The sequence below is a fragment of the Stegastes partitus genome, unplaced genomic scaffold, assembly GCF_000690725.1.
Source record: "Stegastes partitus isolate 25-593 unplaced genomic scaffold, Stegastes_partitus-1.0.2 Scaffold173, whole genome shotgun sequence".
Taxonomy (NCBI): domain Eukaryota; kingdom Metazoa; phylum Chordata; class Actinopteri; family Pomacentridae; genus Stegastes; species Stegastes partitus.
Window position 1 is genome coordinate 582,078 of NW_007577904.1, and position 22,823 is coordinate 604,900.

Sequence of the window (22,823 nt, forward strand, 5' to 3'; positions counted from 1 at the left end):
TCTTCTGCCAATACCAACATTCAGTTAGACAAAGGGTGAATCTATAGAGTTTGCCTGCAGCTCCCCAAATAACAAAATCCTCCTGATCTGAGTTCTCTGAAACTTTGAATTTCTGAGTGATGTTCAGATGGTACTCTGGCTACTTCTAATCACTAACCCATGTTGATATAATTTAGTTAACTTCATGTGACGGCTCTGAGCTGCTTGCATACGTACCATTCCCGGGGCAACAAGAGACAAACTACAAGCAAAGCAGTGAAAAGCTGTGCTATACTCTGCATGAATGTGGTGAACTTTTGCTGGATAAGACTTGCTGCACTTGTGGCATTGTCAGCATCTAGTACAGTGTAACCACACTTATGAATGTTTACTGCTCTCTGCCATTGTCACTAAGATCAAGGTGTCTGTGTGTGAGTGTGTAAAAGAGAGATCGCTGGCCTCGCCCCTCGCACTGAGCCTCAGAGAGGGGAAAATCCTTTTTTAGGTTTGCAATAGTGGAAATTTATCAGAGTTGAGCAGATGATATGTACAACATAATGTATATGTAGTAGTAATAAACAGGAAGTCTATTTTCCTAATTTCTCCTGTACAAACAGCAGAATTGACGATGTTGGAGCTTGTAATTTAACCACTGGGCCTGTTTAATACTAGGCCTCAGTACCCATATGCATGGTTGGTTGGTTGGTTGGTTGGTTGAATGGGGATTGCTAATAACTTTGCTAGCAACAGAGTGTTGTTTTAGCCAAGAGGACTAATTCCTGATGTGTGAATGTTCTGCATATTTACTTACAGGCAGTATACTGTTTTTGTATTTCTACCATTCTGCCTCATGTCAAAGTGCCACTTAGCTTCAAAGGCTCCAAATTTGCAAAAAAAAAAAAAAAAAACCTCCAGATACTATGGTTAAATCCGTTTTATTTATAAATCACATTGCATACACACTGAGATAGAAGATAAACAGGTGAGATAGAAAACACGTAAATCCTCCTCAGGAATAAAAGAACCTCCCAACCATGTACAACACAATTCACAATTCCACTTTTTAATCTTCCTGTCCTATTCCTACTGCAACATTCACACATGGATTACAACACGCACGCACAGAAACACACAGACAAACTACCAGCACCATAGTGACCAAATGCGCCTTCGCCTGAATTAGTTTTAATTCCAGGTAGATGTACAAGATATATACTTAAGGGTCTGAGGGATCTGATTTGACTTTAGCCAGTGAGCAGGTTGGAAATATTTTTAGGAGCCTTGTCATTTTAAACAAGCAGTAATAAATTAATTCTGTAGCGTCCCAGCAGCCATTGTCATCAGTTCAGGTGTAGTTTGATTTATTTTCTTAGTCCAAGTTAGCACTCTGGCTTTGGTTTTGGGAATGAGTTTGAGCCTACCTTTGGCCTCTTGAGAAGTCCTGCAACAAGGGCATTACAGTAATATGATCGGCTATGAGATTAATGCACGGACCAGCGTTTTGGAGACCGACTGTGACAGGAGGCTTTCCCTGATCACCTGGCTAATAAACTACTAGTCCTAGTTAAAGTACATCCCTATACGCATAGTTATCCTTCTCCTGTGTTGTTATATAGCAGCACCGCCGTTGCTGCCTGACTTCTCTGCTAAATGGCAGCCAGCGAACCCTTGAACAGGCAGCTGGTACCAGCCAGAGAGAGAGGCACGCCTCATTAATTTAATCGATTTGCAGTGGCTTGAGAATAAACTCTTTGAACAGCTGTGTTTGTCAGCTCATATTAGCTTTCCAAAGAGCCAAAAAGCACCCTCACTTTGATGAACTGGCCTGTGTGTGTGAGTTTTAATTTGTACACGTGTGGATGTGAGTGAAAAGACATTGATTCATTGCTAATTTATAATGACTTGAAGGTCTAACCTTTCTTGGCGTTTGATATCATAATTACATTTAAAAATTACTGACCTAAACTTTGATAAGGTCTTTCAGTCACTGTGCTTTGGCTCTACAAGGCACTGAATTGCTTATTTGTTTGTACAGTATGTGACATCTTTATTTGTCATGATTGCTCTTAGGTTTGAACTACTCAGAATTTCTCTTTGTAGACCATGCTCCCACATCCATATTTTTGACTTCTGTAGTGGATTATAAAAGCTTAAACCCCACATGAAGTTTCTTTGAGTCAGGCAGAGGGTTATGAGCCAAGCTGAGCTGAATCAGGTAAAGACTTAGCTGAACCAGTTCATGTATTTCTAGAAGCTCGGCTCCTTTTCCCAGAATTAGGGTTTTGAATATAGCAGGAACTTCATTGTTCCCTGCTCCGCAACTGTCACCAAAGCAGCTCCTGGGTAACTCTAAATATGCCGATCAGATTTAACGAGGCACTTTTCATCCAAACAACTCTCGCTAATGCCAGTTTATTCCAGCTATGCTACCCATGGGCTAAGCTCCCAGTCACCCGCCGCTCTGAATTTATCCGCTAAGTCTCCCCAAACACACAAACGCAGCATTATTTCACACTTATACACACTCATTCTTTCACATATACACTCATACGCACAGTTACACTTCCTTCAGTTATGTAAAACATGCTGAGTGTCATTTCAGGCCAAGAAATGAATTGAATACATGATCAAAGAGAATGCATCACTGTGAAATGCTAGCAGAAATTGAAGAGAGTCATTCATCACTGCAGGAAATGTCAAAATAATTGCTGTAATTAGTCTTGTGGGTTATGTCTTTTCTGAGGTCCTGTCATTTAAAAGGGTGTATATATTTTATCCATTCCACTTTTCTTTCAGTAACAGGTACCAGACCTGTTCTGAGAGGATTAAGTTTTTGTAGTGTGAAACTTAGAAAAGAAAAAAAAAACATGGTGAAAGCATAAACTATGTTCATTTTCAGTAGATGTAGGCAGCCAGAAGAGCATTTAAATGTGTTTTTTGTTTTAATAAAGACAAGAAGAAAAAGAATCAGGCTTGTCATGTTGTCTCATGTTGTAGTTTTGTAAACACAAGTGTGTTGCTAAATGACTGAATGTGCACCACACTGACCAAACCAAACCAAATCTGGAGTTTAATGTCTTACACTAAACCTGAACAAGTGTCTAGACAGCCTTCAGGCTATGGAGTAAACTTGCTGGACATCAGTTTTTGCTGTGTCCCCACCTTTACCTTACCCTGCCAGTGGCTCAGCCGTCTGTTGTGACCTGGTCCAGTCATCTCCATTACTTAGAGTGAGTTGTTGTGCTGCTGTTATTTTGTTGCTAAGGGAAGGAATGTCCACATGACCTATGCCAGGTCATCCACTGGGCCACCAAACTGCAACGTTGGCAGTATTGCCATCCCACTGCTCAAGCGTGGCATCGCAAGTAGCAGAATAGATGCACATACACGGTTACACTTGGTCAGTGCCACGTGGGGCTGTCCAGGCCTGTCACAATGTGTCCAGGCCCTGTCCTTCGTTGTGCACCAGACCCTGCCTGTGTCACAGTGTGTCAGCCTGATTAAAACAGGTCTGTATGCAGAGAGCCACGCCTCAGCTTTCTGAGACGGAGATGGGCTTTGATTTTCATAATCCTGTCTCATCAGTGCGCCCTGGCCCCTTAACACATGCGCTGACAGAGCAGGACTGCAGTGTCAGAGCAAACAGAAGAATTGCTTTGTGCCGCAATGCTAATAAGCACAAAGAATCTGACATGGCTGTGTATCTTCACACATGCAGTGGTGTTGCAATTGGAAAAAATCTCTCTGACGGGGAGGTAATATCCCAAAAGAGAGGCTGGAACTACACCTTGTTTCTTTTTATAAATATGATGCACAAATTTCATGATACACAGTCAGAATGTTTCGTTAATTCATTGTAGTAGAAATAGACATCAGATTGTCCCTGTTGTAATCTTAATCGTTTCAGTCATTACCAAATCATTATCTTTGGACAGCAATTAGTTATTATCTGCTTATTGTCATCCCTCCTCTGGATCAGAGTGTTAGCTAAATTTGTAATTTGCAAATGCAAATTTTCTAGCTGACTAACCTTCTGTTTATCTCCTCTTTCTGTATAGTCCCAACATGCTCCACCAGGTGGCCTCATATCTGTGTCTGCTGCCAGAGCTGTCTGAAGGGCAAGATACCACCATTGAGAAAGAGGTTCTGCTTGAGTTGCTGGTAAGTGCAGTGATAGCTTTTATTTTTATTTTTTTTTACATCATTCATATGAGCATTGAAGTTTTTAAACCTGAACAATCTTTTGGGATGCCACATGTGTTGCTTTAATTCATACAAAGAGTCAGTGAAGCAGTGTATTTTCTGCAGTCTTACTTTATAAAATGGTCCTTTTGTTTTTCAGTAAATTAGACATTCAAATATTTATTCCAGGATTTCCGGGCAAGTTTAATTCCTCAGAGCTTTAAATTGATGAAGCAATGCATCAGGTATTGGTAGCTTGTCAGCTTGCAATAAAAAAGATGTATAGTTGGTGTTGGGAAACAGTTATTTTCCAGAAAATTAACTGGCTGCTCAGCGCTACGGCATAATAGGTTTTGTGTTTCACATTTTAAAGTAATTAATTTAGGCTCTTGACCTTGGAATACATATAGTATCCCCTCTTCACTGCTCCATCCCTCTTGAATTTGCCTTCTAATCCAATTATTGCTTTATGTGGGCATTTGTGTAACATAGGGTAAATTGAAGACAGTCTGATGAGATAGAGAGCCATTCATTTCCTTCAATTTTGTAGTATCTCTTGAAAAGCTTGCACTAATTTGATTGTGCTCTCTGGTTGCCCTTCCCTCACTCTTCTAATTTTCTTTTTGAAAACCTCTCCAGGAATCTGCTGGACTCTTGTCCCGCTAGTCTCCCCAATACACACTCACACGCACTGTAGACCTCTTCATCAAAGTGGATGTTTCAAGGCTGTCCTGCAGTTATTCATAATTACCCATGAGAAGTGATATTGAAGAGCTGTTTTGTAATTATCTGATTAGATTGTTGCTGGAGACTATGTCAGGGGTTTCATTTGCGTGTGCCTGAGGTTGCCCCCAACAACCAACATCCCTGACTGGCTGGATTTAATAGGAAAGAGGCCAGAGGATCTGAACTCTGCTGCATAGTGGCAAAACAATCATGCATGCTACAGAACACTGTCATAAATATGCTTAGGGAGGAGGAACTGCTCTTTCTGAGAGGCAGCACTGCTGCCAGTCACAATGTTAGGATAGTTTAAGCTGTTTACTTCCTCTAGTGAAACAGATGAGCTAGTTTGAATTCAGCAGCAAATATCCCTCTACTTCACGTTGTGAATAATTCATGTGTTTTATGGGTTTTTCCATAAGAGTAAAAGCAACAACAGTTGGGTTCACATATACAAAACCTCAGCCTAAGAGCTGGCAGTAGATAGACAGGCAACCTAACTATGAAATACAATTGTCCTTGTTACCTATTTTCTTTAAGCAAAACATATTTGTAACAATACAACCAGAGATGCAATAATGTCTTGATCATATTCATATGTGTGAATATATGTTTCTTTAGTTAAATACAATATTGTTCTTAAATGAGTTTACAGACATACAGTGATCCCATCATAATATCTGCATGGGCCCTGTCACCTTTCACCTCTAGCTTCTATATATTATGTGACATGGCCTCTAATCCTCTTAGACATAAATGCCTCTAATCTTCTCAGACATAAACATGATGCAATTCTTTGGTTTGATAACCCAAAATGTATATAAATCTTCATCCTGTGAACTAGCCTTGGTATTTCTGTTTATTTAGGCACACATATTGATAAATTGAACTCTAGAAAAAAAACTGATTAGAAACGAAAAACAAATGTAACAACGTCTGGTTTGAGTGACCTTGCTCTTTATTTCCTGGCCTGTCCTTTTGTAAGGGACAATATGAAGATCCTAAACACTCAGAGGGGCGTTTTGTCATTAACCCAGGTTCTCTGTGTCTGTCTTGCTTTTTGTTATACCCACACAGGTTTCCCGTCATGAGCGCAGAATCTCTCAGATTGAGCAACTTAACCAGATGCCCCTTTATCCAACAGAGAAGATAATCTGGGATGAGAACATTGTCCCAACAGAGTACTACTCAGGCGAAGGTGTGTGTTTTAATTGAGTGTGTGAACTGTGACTCTACTGGCTTGTCTGTGTGAGTTGACGTACACTAGAGCACATGCTAATTTCGACTGTCTAGTCGTTGCCTCATTCTCTTATCATAAGGACACTCACCTGGTGCTTAACTGGCACCTCTCTCTTTTGGGAACCTTCTTCAGTTGACACCTTCAGCAACTCACACTTCACTAGCTGTTCAAGCAGCATCTCTAAAGCACATTACTCACATGCTGTCACATGCAGACATGCAGTAGTCTGTGTGAAATCAGGAATTTTGTTTGATTTACTGTAAGTTTGTGTGTGTGCGTGTTTTAGTTTGCTTCATACTGTCTTTCTATCTGTTTCTTTCTTTGTTTCTTCATCTGTGCAGGTTGCCTGGCTCTACCAAAGCTGAATCTCCAGTTCCTGACCCTACATGACTACCTGTTGAGGAACTTTAACCTCTTTCGTCTAGAGTCCACCTATGAAATCAGACAGGACATAGAAGATGTAGTGTGGCGTATGAAACCATGGTAAGATGTCCTTAATTTTTGTCAGTATCAGAAAAGACTTGGTCTGCAATACCAGATTACTTTCTTGGTTAAAAAGAAATGATAAAATCTTTTGAAATGACGGGTAGAGACTTGTGATTGTAAGTACTACTAAGTACCACTAACTCAACTACAGCACAAATTGCCTTCTTACTTCAATGAATTAAAGTTATTATTCTCTATCCACCTCTCATGGCGGCACAGCAAATTGATAATATTTATTAAAGACTATGACATTTGGTGCCCCACATTTGGAAACCCATTGCCTAACATAACAACTGCTCCCATTATGTCAAGTGATGGAGCAACTTGGTTGTTGTTCCTGCAAAAGTAAATAAGTAAGCAGTAGCGCCATGTGCTGCCCTAAATCCAACTGATTTTCAGTCTTGACAACCGCCCACAGCGCTTGTCTTAACTTCTTGTTGTCTGTCCCTCTGCACAGGCAATCAGAGTATGGAGGGGTGGTGTTCGGGGGCTGGGCTAGGATGGCTCAGACGATCACCTCCTTTTCCATAGTCGAGGTTGCCAAGCCCAACATTGGAGAGAGCTGGCCTGCCCGTGTTCGTGCCGATGTCACCATTAACCTCAATGTACAAGATCACATAAAGCATGAGTGGGAAGGTAATAGTAGTGACCCTTTGTTGGCTTTATATTTAGCCTATTTACATTACTTTTTAAAAACAAATTTCTGTCTACTGTGTGTGTGTGTGTAATATATCAATCTAGACACCTGTAATACTTAATCTGTTTTGTTTTCTGTGTTGTAAACTAGTCACAAAACACATTACATCTGAAATCTGTATTGCATTATCACTGTCCCCTTCTATGTTGCCATACTGTGCCTTTACTTTTCCTATTTCTTCTTTTATTATGTATCCTAACAGTTCTCCTACTAAGCAATTTATAACGTCCATAAAGTCTTCCCATACCACTGTGTTCCATCCCATTGGGCCTTGGCTCATGACCCTTGCCTACCTCCTGTCTCTAAAGACATGCTATTTCTGTGTAGCCTCTATCACAAAGCCTTTCAGTTTTATTTCTTGAGCATTTTTCTTTCTATCTCTCTGTGTAGTTGATAAGAACACTATAGATAATATTAACAGCCTGACAGCCTTAAAAGACTTTGATTCACTGGGAACATAGAAAAACCACTGACGCCTCTGACTAACTGTTTGCTTTAGCTCTCTGGAGAAAAAATCAAGGTTATATGTTCACATACCAAGAAAAAAAATGCTGTGGAAATAATTAAGTCAACACTTGAAGAAAACATTAAAAAAATTAAGTAATTATCCCAAATTGACATCTCCACTCTCATGATAATCACTTTTAACCTTTTTCTTTTTTGTAATTTAATAGTACTATCTGCTTTTCTATCATTCCTCGATTTAGAGCTTTATGTTTGGCAGATCAGGTTAATGCTGATGGGCTGGTTTGTTTTCGCTCCTCCATCGCTTCTCTTTTTGGCCTTTTCTCTCTCACTCCTCTACATGCTATATATATGTAAAATGCTTTGCTTTTTTCCTTTATTCCTCTATCACTCTAACCTTTCCATCCATCCCCTTTTCCTGTAGGTCTGCGGAAGCACGACGTTTGCTTTCTGATCACGGTGCGGCCCAACCTGCCCTACGGCACGCGCTTCGACCGACGTCAGCCTTTTGTGGAGCAGACTGGCCTTGTGTACGTGAGAGGCTGCGAGGTGCAGGGCATGCTGGATGACAAGGGCCGCGTCATTGAGGAAGGTATGCTCATATATGCCTCTGCCTGCATATTGTACACACCCGTGACACATGACATCCATCCTCCCATCATCCCTACCAATTAATCCTCAGGACAGGGTCAGGCTGGCGTTGTCATGGTGACAGTCACAGTGAGACCTGACCTGTTCCCATTAACATTCCATTAACCTGAGGTCGGCAATAACACCTGAGAGCTACAGGCCCTGCCCTCTGCTTTATTTATTGGATGTAACTGAAGAGTTGTATTGGCTTCATCTGTGATTTTTTTTTTTTATCTGTAAGAGAACGCTGAATGTACTTGCCCTATAGAGTACAGTCATACAAGTTATATAAACTCCACTCACCTCTGAAGCAAGGTATAGCCAGCAACAGTGCTTTCTAGCATTAAAACACTGATTTCAGCTCAGAATAAAATTTTACAGGTAACCTACTATTTTTCTCTAACAAAAGCCTTAAAATGTGCTGTCATCAAGTATAAGACTCAGAGAGTCTTTTTTGTGTTCACAGATTGAATACCCTCAGACCAAATTCAAATCTCTGGTCTTTCCTGGAAAGTAAAGTATATTTATACAGGAACACGATGTTCTCGGTTTGCTTTGTTGTTGTCTTTCTCACAGCCCAAAGCAGTCCCTCTGAGTGGCTGCTTCACCCAAGTTAGCCTGCAAGTGTTTGCCTTTTTCCTCTGTCAGAACATGTGTCCGTGTGCTGAAGCACCCTCTTCCCTATCCTCTCTCATCTGTTTGGATTAAATATGCAGAGGCAGGGCTTTCTAAATAGACATGATGCTAGGGAACATACCCTGCCAATGTCGGCTTGGTTAAACTTTCAGATCCCCAACAGCGATAAGTGGTACTTTGGCTAACTGGGTGGTGGGGTGATGTCACATAAATCACTGGGCACTCGGTGAAGGTATGAGAGACACAGGATGAAATGTGCATTTTTCAAGTCTAGGAATTGGCATGGTGCCCTTTAGAAACTACACTGCTGACCATTTGTATAAAATATTACAAATGTCCATATTCTTCATGATTTCATAAACAATTTATCTCAATTTAAATCATGTAATGATTTAATCCCACCTTTTAATAACTTGACAGTTTAATACAATGGCACATACTTGTTAGTGCTCACACACCTTGGCCCAGCTGTCCACAGTGTTGCTGCATAGTGTTGAGGGTATAGCTTCCACTCTTAAGCTATCACCATGCTCATTTTAGCAAGGGGATTTGATGATCCCAACATAACTGTGCACATGTGTACTTGGGCACACACATCAGAAGCAGACAGGATTGGTATCACTCTCTTGCTCCCTGCCCCACCGCTCCACACACAATCTATTTAGAAATCTGTGAAAACTGCACTTGCTGCACCACACAGGCTCCCTGTGGGAATAAGCCTACAGCCTGTTGTCTGTCAGTCAAGCGTCAACACATAATTCCTGTTTCCGAGGGGGCACGGAACTTGCCTTGGTCAGGTCTTTTTAAAGGGTTATATTTTTTTAATGTAAGAATAAATAGGAAATTACCATTGAAATAATGGTTTTATATCTGAAATTCAAATGATTTAGATTAAATTTTAATATTGACCTTTGTCCCTCCAAAGACATGCCCTGCCATTTTCTGTTCTGTTTTTCTGTCCGGGCCCTCGTCTAGATTTTCCTGTAGACTATATGACAATTTATTATAGTGTTTTGAAAAAATGTCATACAAATTTAGAGTGCTACTTCTATGTTTGTCTCTGCAGGAAATTAGTACTTCATTGCTGTAAAAAGAATTCTTTCTGCCACTCTGATTTAGGACCTGAACCAAAGCCAAAGCTGCGAGGAGACGCCAGAACGTTTCGTGTATGGCTGGACCCAAACCAGTATCAGCAGGACATGACCAGCAGCATTCAGAGTGGCACTGAAGACCCATATGAGACGTTCAACATCATCATGAGACGCAAGCCCAAGGAGAACAATTTCAAGGTGCGGCCCACAGGTGGAAGCACACAGATCAGCCCTCCCTGTATATTGTACTTGAGTGGTTTATCTTCAGGCCTTGAGCTCTGGTCCTACCAACACCACCCTGAGTGATGTATTGCACATATTATGCTCTCTTGGGTATTGTAGCTGTAAGGTTGGGGCCAGGGCAAGTCTGAGATTGTTGCCTACTCAAGGCCCTTCCGATGACTCCCCCCCCCATTAAGAATTCTCTTGTGGCAGCGTACTCGTGCTCTACGTCTGACTGTTGATATGCTTTCTGTTGGAAAGCACATCCGTGTTATGTAGTCATTGTAATGTCCTACAGAAGGACATTTTATTGACCTTAAATGGCAATAAATTAGGAAATCTATATCAAAGTTCTGATTTAAGATTTTTACACCTGTACACACAAAAGTTGTTTTTTTTCTGCAGGTCATAATAACATTAACCAAGTAAGTTTGTGAAACTTTGGTTAAAAATCCCAGTCTTATGTGGCTTCGCTCTATTTTGTTCAGCATTTTCAGAATGTTAACCATGCAAAGCACTCTTTCATCATGTCTTTATTTGAGAGCTTCTCATTACAGCTTTGTCAAATCTGCTATTTCTAACTCTGCACCCATTTCTGTCTTTCACAGCCTAAGCAATGACAGATGTTTTTGAAGTGTTTTTTTTTTTCCCCCTGAATTTGAAAAGCATAGGAACTAATGGGTATTCAAGAAACATTCTTCTCCATCTTTGATCTATGACACACATAAAAGTAAACACATTTCCCCACACAGTGTTTGATGCACAGGGTATTAGACAGTTTGCAGCTCATTAAAATATAATTGACAGACTTACAAATTACCTGCTGTCCCATCAGCCCACCACAAAGCTATTCTTATCCAGCTAAACTACCTCTTGTGGGATGGTTGTCTGCTGTCTGATGTTCCTCATTCAGTATGGTCTTGCTCCACTAGGTTCTTATATTTTTTACTTTGCATTTGATTGGTTTTATACCTGTTACTTTTCTCTATTTCAGGCAGTGCTAGAGACCATCAGAAACCTGATGAACACAGAATGCGTTGTCCCAGACTGGCTTCATGACATTATCCTTGGCTATGGTGACCCAGGCAGTGCCCACTATTCCAAAATGCCCAATCAGATCTCCACGTTGGACTTCAATGACACCTTCCTGTCCCTTGACCACTTGAGGTCATGTTTCCCTGGTTGCACCATAAAGGTCATGGAGGAGAATCCTGAACTGCAGGTCCCCCCTTTCAGGTGAAAGTGAAAGATTCAATAACAAAATGATAACACAAGCTTTTTGTTGTTGTTGTTCTAATTTACTTTAATCAAAGTCAGTATAAAACATTTATCATTTTATGTACTTGCTGCAATATTTCTGCAATTATTTGTATATTGTGTTGCATTGTATTACAATCCCTCTTTTGTTTCTTTTACTTTACCAGAATCAAGTTTCCCATCTCAAACAAAACGGACAAAGGGAAGAAGAGAAAGGCTGATGAAGAAATAGAAGACAAAGAGGAAGACATGGCCCTACTTGTTGAACCCTACGTCACCCCCAACCGTGGGCCATATCCCTACAACCAGCCCAAACGGTGAGAGGTCAAGACCCAGGCCTTCCCATTCTGAGCTTAATGACATGAAGGGTGACAAAGTTGTAGAATGTTTGGTTAAACTGTCTGTAATCAGTGCAGTCAATTCTGCAGTCACTGACTTCTTTTTAAAGATTGTTACACCTTATCTAGCACGCTGCCCACAGTATATAGTCCAATAATAATAACTTAAACATTATTGAAGTGCTATCCTCTTAGCTGTGTTCATTTATAGATGGTGAACGGGAAATGTCTTAAAATACCTGTACGAATTGTAACAGCACAGAATCATTGTCCATCCATTATCTATACACCGCTTAATCCTCACTAGGGTCGCAGGGGGCTGGATCCTATCCCAGCTGACTTAAGGCGAAGGCAGGGCACACCCTGGACAGGTTGCCAGTCTATCACAGGGCTACACTTAGAGACAGACAACCAAGCACACTCACACTCACACCTACGGACAATTTAGAATCACCAATTATGTGGACCTTGTGGGAGGAAGCCGGAGAACCCGGAGAGAACCCACGCTGCACGGGGAGAACATGCAAACTCCACGCAGAAAGATCCCGGGTGTCCTCACTGGGACACGAACCGGCAACCTTCTTGCTGTGAGGCAACAGTGCTACCGACTGCGCCACCTTGCAGCACAAAATAATTGTACCACATGAAAAGTTAACATTCATCTAGTGGTGTTTGAGCATGTATTTCAAGTTTGCACTTTTATATTTAAATCTTAATAGGAGCTACACGTCCATGACGAGGCCCCAACTTAATCTTTCGAGATGATATCAGAAAGCATCACAGCCCCATTTGCAGCAATAGGCAGCTCATAAAAAAACTAATGAAAACGTTTGAATACAAATGTGTTTATGCTTTCAAGGCTGTTCAGGTTCTGAAGCAAATTTGTTGATTTATTAATATCAGCAATGTACATTTCTTGCAGGAATACAATTCAGTTCACTCCAACGCAAATTGAAGCCATTCGAGCCGGGATGCAGCCAGGACTAACCATGGTGAGGATCTTGTATTCAGGATTTTGTTGTATAAGTTGCTCATGTTAAGTTTAAGATTTAACTCAAGCTGTCTAAAGAGAATCTGCAAAATTTTGATTTAGTGTTTGACCAAATTCCTCATTTCCATTACTTATATACCGTGAGGCAAATTTCACTGACCCCCCTGCTCCCACTGTAGGTTGCGTACATTTAGAGCTGCAGATGCACCAATTTTTATGCACATCCACACTCTGCCATCCCAGCCTGCTACTGTTATGTCACTAGCAGTGTAACACATTGTGCTATTCTGATGTGCCGATTGGAAAGCTGGCAGCGAGATTGGAGTTATTTATTGCGCCGCGAGCTTAGGTAAATATGGCAAAGAGGCTATCAACAGAGTCGTAAAACAACTGTGCATGCATGCCTCTTCTATCCTTCCTTCTTGGCATGTGTCACAGTCATTAGCGGCCACAACAAACACATACTACCTCACGGTCTGCCTAGCTTTCATGTAGTTAAACCAAGGAGCTCATTATGTACTGATTTATGCAGAAATATGTAATTGTGTTTACTATTTTTAGCAGAGATTACTCACCTGAGAGACCCACACGAAGACCAACCTGTTTCATGAATATTTATTTAGTAAATTAAATGTGCTACCCCCTCCCCCAGTTAAGTAAATATGGGGCTTATTATCGTGGTAGCATGTAAGCAGTGATGAAGGGCTACTAAGATATTCACATGCAGATAATAAGTACAAAAGAGAGGCTTGAAAGATATTTGCTGCCTCATATGGCCTTTTTTCACTGATTCTCTGTCTTTACTGATATTTACAACCAAAGTGATTGTGTGGCATGCCAGGTAACACTGGCCTGTTTTAACCTGCCCATTGCCAGACTATCACACTCCCGAGGTCATTTACAGGGGATTGCCGTTTCAACCTATCTTCTGATTGTGCTTATATTCTTTATTTTGTTTCGTTCTGCAAAAATGTTTAACTTCCTCCTCACAACCCCTTCTTCACTTCTTGCTGTGACTCCAGGTTGTCGGACCACCAGGTACCGGAAAGACAGATGTTGCCGTTCAGATCATCTCAAACCTCTATCACAACTTTCCTGAGCAGAGGACGCTCATAGTCACACACTCTAACCAGGTCAGCACACACACACTGCCTCTCTACACACAAACCAGGTCTCATCTTTGAAAAGTTTCCCTAGAACACTGTTCAAATAGCAGTGAAGCTGTCTAGAGAATTTACAGCTTGTGCTCAGAACTGCCCACTAATCAGGCGATAGTCATTTTCAAACCTTGGAGGAAAAATTAAAATCTGAGCTCCCTCGTGTCACGATCTTCCACCCTTCAGTATTTAATCATAAAGTAATCTGCTGTTGTTTTGCACCAGTGGAAGCTTGCCAGAAGGACCGTTATACATAAAAAGCAGAGCTTGATAGTAACTATTCCCCTGTAACCGTCCCACTCTTGTCATTTATTTTCTTTACAGAAGCTTACCTTATAGCTTGTTAAATATGTATTTAACTTAAATATAATACACATCAAATACACACACAGTATCAGAGAGAAGACTGTCCATGTATGACCATGTTTACATGTTTTCCCGATTCATTCGACACCAGGCTCTGAACCAACTGTTTGAAAAGATCATGGCTCTAGACATTGACGAACGCCACCTTCTGCGTCTGGGCCATGGAGAGGAGGAGCTGGAGACTGAGAAGGACTTCAGCAGGTGAGGACAGCAGACAGGTGGAAAGAGGACACGCAGACATACAGCGGTGCACCTAAAAGAAACAAGCACATGTGAAAACTGAGACAACATGAATTCACACATGTGAAAGTGCATTCAACAAATAAGCAGACTTTCAGTGCATCTGCATTGCAGAGGTAGCTGACAACACTCACACATACATGAAAGCAGCTGCCCACATGCATAATTAGTCTGAGCCAACACAATGACAGGGCTACTCGATACTCTCATATGCCAGGCCATGGACCTGGTTTATCTTCATTAGGCATCGTTGGACTCTCAGACCTTTCCGCCAGTGTAAGGGATCTGTCCCTGCAGCCCTGCACTCAGAGGCAATGCATGCCTTATTAACCCATTCATTGCTATTCTGGACTACAAGAACTTATAGAGATTTTCCACAGGCATGGAAAACCTGAAATCTGCACATTTTCTGAAGAACTTTGAAATGAAATTGATAATCAGAAGTTTTGGAAATATATTTTAGTGTAAAATATTAATCCAAATCATCTGTGTTCTTAACCTAGTAACTGCAGTAATGTTGTCGTTTTCCTATTTCTGAGATACACAAAGTATTTTAATGAATAATCCATTTACAGTAATGTGATGAAATAATTAATTCATGAATAAATACATAATTACATTAAAAAAAAAAACAACAACATTTCAGTTTTCTAAAACCATTAGGATGTTTATTTAGCTCAGGTCAGGAAGGAGCCTCTATTTATTCAGTGGTGGGTGGATGTTACCTGAGTACAATCTTTAAAAAAATCTGCACATTGTTTTTAAACAGCTTGTTTAAGAACTTTCTTTTGGGACACATGCAGTGCAGCTATTCTTCATATTGAACTGGTGGCAAAGCACAGAACAAGTGACCAAAACAAAAAAAAAAACACTAGAGTCCTGTTTAAGACGCTCTAATAGTTACCAGCTTTCTTATCCACTTTGCATGCGTGTGTGTAGGTGTGTGCGCGTGTGCGTGTTGGCGTGTGCGTGTGTGTGTGTGTGTGTGTGTGTGTGTGTGTGAGTGTGAGTGTGATGCCTTGAAGGATTGTGACTCAGTCCTTACTACTGAGACATAGTGAGATGAGAAAAGAGAAGGTGGGGGCCAGTGCATTTTAAACACCCAGACAGACGTGAGGAAGACAGATTATCTCAGGATACCCAAAACATTTACAGTTTTACATGACATCTGCTGTATTTAACACCACTATTGACTCAATCAGCTAGAACCATCTTTCTTTTTTTTTTTATTACTAGCAAAGCTTTTTTGCCAGCTCCTGAATATAAATAGCTAATTGTCACTGAATATTAATAAACGTTTTATGCTGTTGCTATTTTAAGTTTCCTTATAATCTGCATTGTCAATTACCACCTTACCCATGCCTGCCACTGAGAAAATTGCACCCTATAGCTCTTTGCATCATTTCCAAAGGAGGAAAGGAAGGGCTGTGCATGTCTCTCATTTGCTGTAGCCTTTGTATGACTGCTCCTCAGTGTGAGTGCATGACTTTAGTATGAATGCAGTTGTATGAAAACTGGTGTCTACACATGAAAGCAGTCTCTTATATTCTTAAATTATGCAGCAATACTGACATAAAAGAGGGAGCTTTAGCTAGCAGCATTTAATATGTTCCCGCCTGCCTGGCTGCCTCATAACAACATGCAGACTCCACACTTCTTCCACCCCACTGACACCAGCGAGAGGAGAGAGCTGGAGAGTTTTAATTAACACTGTATACTAGATAAAAAATGGACGGCAGAGCTTCTCTGAATGCCTAACAAAGAGGAAGCTACAGCATCAATTAGCAATGCCCTCTTGCATTTCATGATGAATTTTGTGGTGTTTTAATGAGATTTTGAAAGTGGATTTTGGTAGCAGAATACAGGAAGCCATATGTCATTGTGGCTAGTTCATATTTGTATTCTAGGTTGCTGATTTAAGGTGCTGCTGTTTTGTGCAAGTTTTACATGCATTAGATCTCCCACAAAACATAACAGTCTTGTCGATAAATACCGACTGCTGCTCGCACCTGTGTGCCTATTTTCGGTTTTCAGTCTCAGACAGTGACTGAGTGTGTTACAACTGTGTCATCCTGAAAAGCAAGGTCACTTCTCATTTTTATTTAATTTTATTCAGCCCAAAAAGGCAAAGCAGTGTGATTGTCTTTGAGTCATCTGCTGACTGAGAATCTTTGGAGAGTCTAAAAATAGTGCTCACCTCTAGTATTACCCTGTGACTCCTCCTACTTCCTGCCTTTGTGTGTCTTCACATTGCCATCTGATAATTGCTTTTTTAGCAATATTGTGTAGCTGCACAATGAGAATCATGATAGAAATTAGACAAAATAATCATGTGCACAGTCAAGAGCAGCCGTTATCCTCCTTAGCCGTACAGTGAGTCATATTAACAATGCCTTTTGCATAATTTACTCTGAATTACTGTATGTCCTCGGATGACCAGCACAAAGCAACCAACGTTCAACACAGTCAAGTCAATAATAACAAACCAACCATGTCTCACGTTATAGGTAATTGTCTGAAGCTTCTGTTTGGGCTGGTCCCCAGCATGTAGGGCAATGTGGGTAATAACACCGAATAATGAGATGTGGAGTGTAGGTCATGACACCAATTGTATTGCTGTAAAGTTGATACTGGATTGTAGTAGCAGACAGGAGACAATCTGATCATTCCACATAGCAGAAGATTAATGATGCATTAAAGAGTGAAAGCAGACAGTCAACGTGCTTTCAAATCAATTCCACCACAATCGGATTATGTGTCTATGCTAAAATAAAATGCTAGTTCAGTTCCACGCATCAACAGATTGTATGTCCTCCCTCATTCAGTTTAGGTATGGACATAAGTAGACATTTCTAGTGTCAGCCCTAAAATGTTGCATTTATTACATTTATGTCATATTTGTGTCACTACTTGTGACAAACCATTGTAACTGCCTGTTTATCCTTGTACAATAAGGTTAACGGTATAGAGGCTGTTTACTGACTATACTGTGCCGTCCCCAGATATGGCAGGGTGAACTATGTCCTAGCCAGAAGACTGGAGCTCCTCAGAGAGGTGGGAAGGTTACAGGAGAGCTTGGATGTCCCTGGAGATGTGTCTTACACCTGTGAGACTGCTGGACACTTTTACCTATACCAGGTAAGACATATCTAAGTGTGATTGTTGTTTTTGTGATGTGCAGAGAAAAAATGCAGTACATGCATACAGGTTTTAGAAAACCTTTCAAAAGTCAGATGTTACACTCTTTTGGTTTGTTTTTTTTTGACGTTATTAAACTACATCGCTCAGTCCTTCTTTAAAGCATCTAAACATCCTTGAAATAAGTGTTTAGATTTTGAAATTGATTTACAGACACGGCGAGAGTTAAAGGGATCCAGGAGATATTTTTCAGAATTAATTAGAATGGATTTTTGTAACGTCTGTCCTGTCCAGACATTATTGAAGTTTCCATTCCCCAGTCTCACTGCTCTTTTTGTCTAGACTGCAAATATTTAGAAACATTCACAACCCTTGCTGTTTACTCCTGTTACCTCATTACTGCAGCCCCCTCAGTCTGCAGGAGAAATGCCACTACAGATAATTACTTGCAACCCCATGCTTCACTGGTCTGACTCACCAGATGAAGATTGTGGGTATAAGCCTGCCATTGGTCACGTATCTCATGTGGCATTCTCCTTCCCTTTCGCTATCTGCATGTTACCATCATCAAAATCCCCTTCACTGTGGGAAGTTAGAAACATAGCACTACAAATGGCACATTTTCACAAATACTTGAATCGCAATAAGATAGACCTGTTTGGTTCTTTTGGTGACTGTTTGTAGAGATCTACATAAGTTAATCTTTTTTCTGTCTCACGGGGGGATTATTGCAAGTTTGCCCTGAGGTTATGGAAAAAGTTTAATTATCCAAGCATGTTCCCCCCAAAACAAGCTGTCCGCCTGACATATAACAGGGGCACCACTGCTGCATCCTGGGCTTTCTGCCACTGAAATTAATTTGGATTGGTTTAAAGAAATACGAACAAGCCTGAACATTTTTTTCCACTGTAGCAGAATAATATTAATAGGAGCAGCCGGACTGTTCTCCAGCACTGACAGTGCTATGGAGACGAGTCTGTCTATTCAAGATTAGTGTTTTACAAGAAGGGTTCTTAAATAGACATTTGCACCATATAGAAGTGTGGGGTGTCCTCTTTAGTGGAAGGTCAAGTAATAGTTTTTTGTGGAACGACGCTGCTGTCACTTGAGTGTTACATCAAAAACAATTATGTGAGACATTTATAAACAGTGTAAAGATGCCACAGCATGGTCCTGCATGAGATCATACTTGAGATCAAATCCTATAGCGGATAATTATCTGATGAGTTAACAAAAAAAAAAAAAAACTTGAATACTATATTCACTACTCCAGCTCTAATGTCAGTAGTGTATATTTGATGCTATTCATCTTGCCATTCTTGCACTTTGCCAGAAGTCTGTCAATTGTTTCTCACATACCACCGTGGTTCCATTTTAATTTGATGCTTTACAGAGATTGGATTCACAACCCACGCTTAATTTTAGCTGAGTTCATATGGTTATAATAGCTCTGAAAACCAGCCGACAGTATAGTTCTGAGACATTTGAAGATGCTGTGTGGAGATTGTTGCCATGGTGAAGCCTTGACCATTGGCAGACAACTTTGTGATAACTAGTTTATGTGTACATACACCTAAGGTTTCCATGGTGGTCTTAATAGTCCGTACAGAGAGATACTTAACATGCAATTAAGCTGAGTCCTCTAGCAGACTCATTAATGCTATCCTTAAAGTTGTTTTTCACGAGGGTATTTATAGAACTAGGCTACCCTGCTGTTTGGTTGAAGCTGGTTTATTAGGTGCTCAGCAGGGGCACCTCCGTAAGAGTGAGGCTTTCTGTTCTCATTTGTTTCATTTCTGTGTAATGTGTTTTTTGCCTTAGTCAAATTATTATAGAAAAAATACAGAATGGACCATTTAGGCTGGGTAGGGCCATGCAGAACTCTTTGCTCTACTTTGAGGGCCTGTTTGTACAGTGTGATGATACAAAAACACTAATGTGTGCAAGTAAAACACAGATTTTAGGGATACTGAGCGACTGTTCCTTCTCACTACAGGTGATATCTCGCTGGGAAGAGTACATGAGCAAAGTCAGGCCTAAACAGGGCAAGAAAATGGACGCGGGGGTGGTTGCTGCACACTTTCCCTTCCACAAGTACTTCTCCAACGCTCCCCAGCCTGTGTTCAAGGGCCGGTCGTATGAAGAGGACATGGACATTGCGGAGGGCTGCTATCGTCACATCAAGAAAATATTTACTCAGCTGGAGGTAAGAGGGTCACACACATACAGAGTGCACTAGTTTCCTCACTGCTGAGCAACACCCAGTGGGATGTAAAGAGGTTACTTCAGTGCAATAAGGCAAGGTAATTTTAGAGCACATGTCATTACATGTAAAGCCAGTGTGTTTTGCAGTACAAAGCACACATCACCAAGTAATAGACAGTTTGCACATATTCACAAACTCAAATTAGAGGTAAACATACAGCCCTTCTCTCTTTTTGTTCAAACACACACAGAAGCTCTGCCAGCTGTATTTGACCTTTTTCTCAACCTATTCGCCAGCTGTGTGTACAGGTGTTGCACAATTTCTCATGCACAAGTAACTGCCTTCCTGGCCACCATGCTAACAGGCTGCTCTAGATTAACAGTGACTGGTCAGACACTCACCGCTTCTGTGTGGATATGTTTGCATTCTTGTTTGTGCTTTAGCCATCACCTGCCTCTTTGCTTCAGCTTCTTTGGTTAATAGTGAATCGTGTACCAGTATTTCATAAGATACTGTCTATAGATGTGCTTGTTAGCTCGTTAAAAAAAACAAAAAACAATAGTAATAATAATTATCAAAGCGCTTATTTTTTCACTATTTAGTTTTCTCTTGAACTCTTTTCCACACTTGTTCACATTCACAAACTCACAGCTGAAGACGTCTGATCATTCCTCCTCACCCCGTTGACTATTTCTATAGGGATAACAAAAACATTTCAGATTTATGGGAACACCAAGAAGGTCTCTGAAAAGCAATAAAGAAGTTATTGGCTTGAGGTAATATCCCAACACGTGTGGTGACCTTGATTTATCTGGCTGGCCTCTGTATCACTGCATCACAGCACCTCTCCCTCCTCCCACAGCCTCACCCATGCTGCAGTGAAATCTGTACACCCATTAAGAGGTACTGCTGTATGTGGTGCAGGGTAGCAAAGGCAGTGTTCTGCTGAATTTGCTTATCTGTCTGCCTTTTCAAATGTTAAAGCAGTTTTGAATAAGCTGTCATAGGAATATCCTATTGCTATTTATTGCTAGACAGAAAGACAGAGACACAATGTGCCTCTTGGGTTCCTGTATAGACGTCTCCTGTTTACTCCTCTGCAGTCCCACCATATATTAACCGCTTTTTACTATGTTTTTCTCTCTCTCTCTCTCTCTCTATCTTCTCGTCTCAGTGTCTGTAAATCCTTACCATCTTGATTTCACACTTCAACCACTCTGGAGCCATGGGGGTTAAAAATAGACCTCATTAATACTGCATGTTTTGATTGGTTTAATATTAATGCCAAAATAGTAACACATCAAATATTTATACCCCAGTACTGTCCGAGTCTGCTTCTCGCTTCCTCCCTCCATCCCGCCCCGGCTTCCTGCACCCACACAGCTAGTGTGGCAACCTGAAAATAGCATGCCTGTTTACCCATATTTCCCCCTCTGCGCTGCCCCCCAGCTTTTTTTTTATTTTTATCTATTTGTAGTGCCATGATATTGGCACTCTGAAGCGAACTGATTTGTGTTTTGGGCAAAAAGTGTCCCCGAATTTCTCATTGAAGTATAGGCTATGTAAGAAAATCTGTGCTAAAGTGCTCCTCAAGCTGCAGTTATTGAACACCAAACTGCACCCGGTATGCTCTCGACAGAGGAGCCCTGCGACTGGCTGGTCTCTTTATCACTGCATCGCGGGAAAAGAGAAGGCTCACTCATAATGAGAGCAGAAAGCAGAGGCATTCTGTTGATACTTTTCATTAAAAATCAGGGTACTGCAAGATGTTGGTCACATGACAGTGCTGAAGTTCGTCTCCCGGGTAGCTTCAGCAATCAAAAACAGTGTGTTGAAGATGTTACAGTGTGTGGTCTGAAGATAAGACGCCAGATTTTTAATAATGTAATGGCTGTATTTGTAAATTCTAAAGTAAGCCTTTTTTGGATTTTTTATTTTTTAATGACTTCACCTTAATCATATTTTCCATCCTCTTTCATCTTTTTTTTTTCATTAAAGTTTCCTCTCACAATACTAGTGTGCAAAAAAACTAAAAATAAACAGAATCATTAATAGCTGATTGCTATCTTAGTGATAACTTTCTTCTTCATGATGCTGTTTTGTATTCCCAATTCATGCCTTTAAAAAAAAAATCAATGAATAAATAAATAAAAATACTGCTATAAACAGTGATTCAACTCCTGACCCTCATCTTCTCTCTCGTCTACCCCTGAAGGAGTTTAGGGCCTTTGAGCTGCTGAGGAGTGGGCTGGACCGCTCCAAGTATCTGCTGGTGAAAGAAGCAAAAATCATTGCCATGACCTGCACACATGCTGCACTCAAACGTCACGACCTGGTGGAGCTAGGATTTAAGGTAGGCTTTTCTCACCTAAGACACAGACTTGACTACCTGGTTGTATTCACTGCAGTTATTATAAATGTTTATATTAAATTGCTGGTTCTCTTTATTAGTACGACAACATCTTGATGGAAGAAGCTGCACAGATTCTGGAGATCGAGACCTTCATTCCTCTGCTGTTACAGGTAACCCTCTCCTGACTTTAACCCTGACTTATTATGTTTAGGCTAATCCTGACCTAAAAATTATTGCTGAAAATGTGCACTTGAGAAAACAGCCCTGAAAAAACACTGTCAAGGTCCCACATCAAGTCTAGTTTAATCATTACCTCAGTGCTCTTAGCAGCCTCCCACCACCTGATTTTCCCTGTTAAGGTTTTACTGATGGACTCAATACATAGTAATGGTGTTTGTCTTTGGTAGTTGCGCCTAATTGTCTGAG

At 40.7% G+C, this 22,823-nt stretch overlaps 1 protein-coding gene across 1 annotated transcript in view; it reads left to right on the plus strand.

The window, feature by feature from the left end:
- Positions 1-22,823, plus strand: part of aqr (aquarius intron-binding spliceosomal factor) — a 51,557-nt gene that overhangs the window by 11,610 nt on the left and 17,124 nt on the right. Inside the window, exons 15-29 of the mRNA XM_008279864.1 lie at positions 4,038-4,140; positions 5,962-6,082; positions 6,466-6,607; positions 7,068-7,246; positions 8,197-8,364; positions 10,158-10,327; positions 11,346-11,587; positions 11,776-11,925; positions 12,869-12,938; positions 13,960-14,070; positions 14,552-14,661; positions 17,703-17,838; positions 19,835-20,044; positions 22,260-22,397; positions 22,496-22,567. Of these exons, the coding sequence (XP_008278086.1) occupies positions 4,038-4,140; positions 5,962-6,082; positions 6,466-6,607; positions 7,068-7,246; positions 8,197-8,364; positions 10,158-10,327; positions 11,346-11,587; positions 11,776-11,925; positions 12,869-12,938; positions 13,960-14,070; positions 14,552-14,661; positions 17,703-17,838; positions 19,835-20,044; positions 22,260-22,397; positions 22,496-22,567 (2,122 nt within the window). The remainder of the gene's footprint in view (positions 1-4,037; positions 4,141-5,961; positions 6,083-6,465; positions 6,608-7,067; positions 7,247-8,196; positions 8,365-10,157; positions 10,328-11,345; positions 11,588-11,775; positions 11,926-12,868; positions 12,939-13,959; positions 14,071-14,551; positions 14,662-17,702; positions 17,839-19,834; positions 20,045-22,259; positions 22,398-22,495; positions 22,568-22,823) is intronic.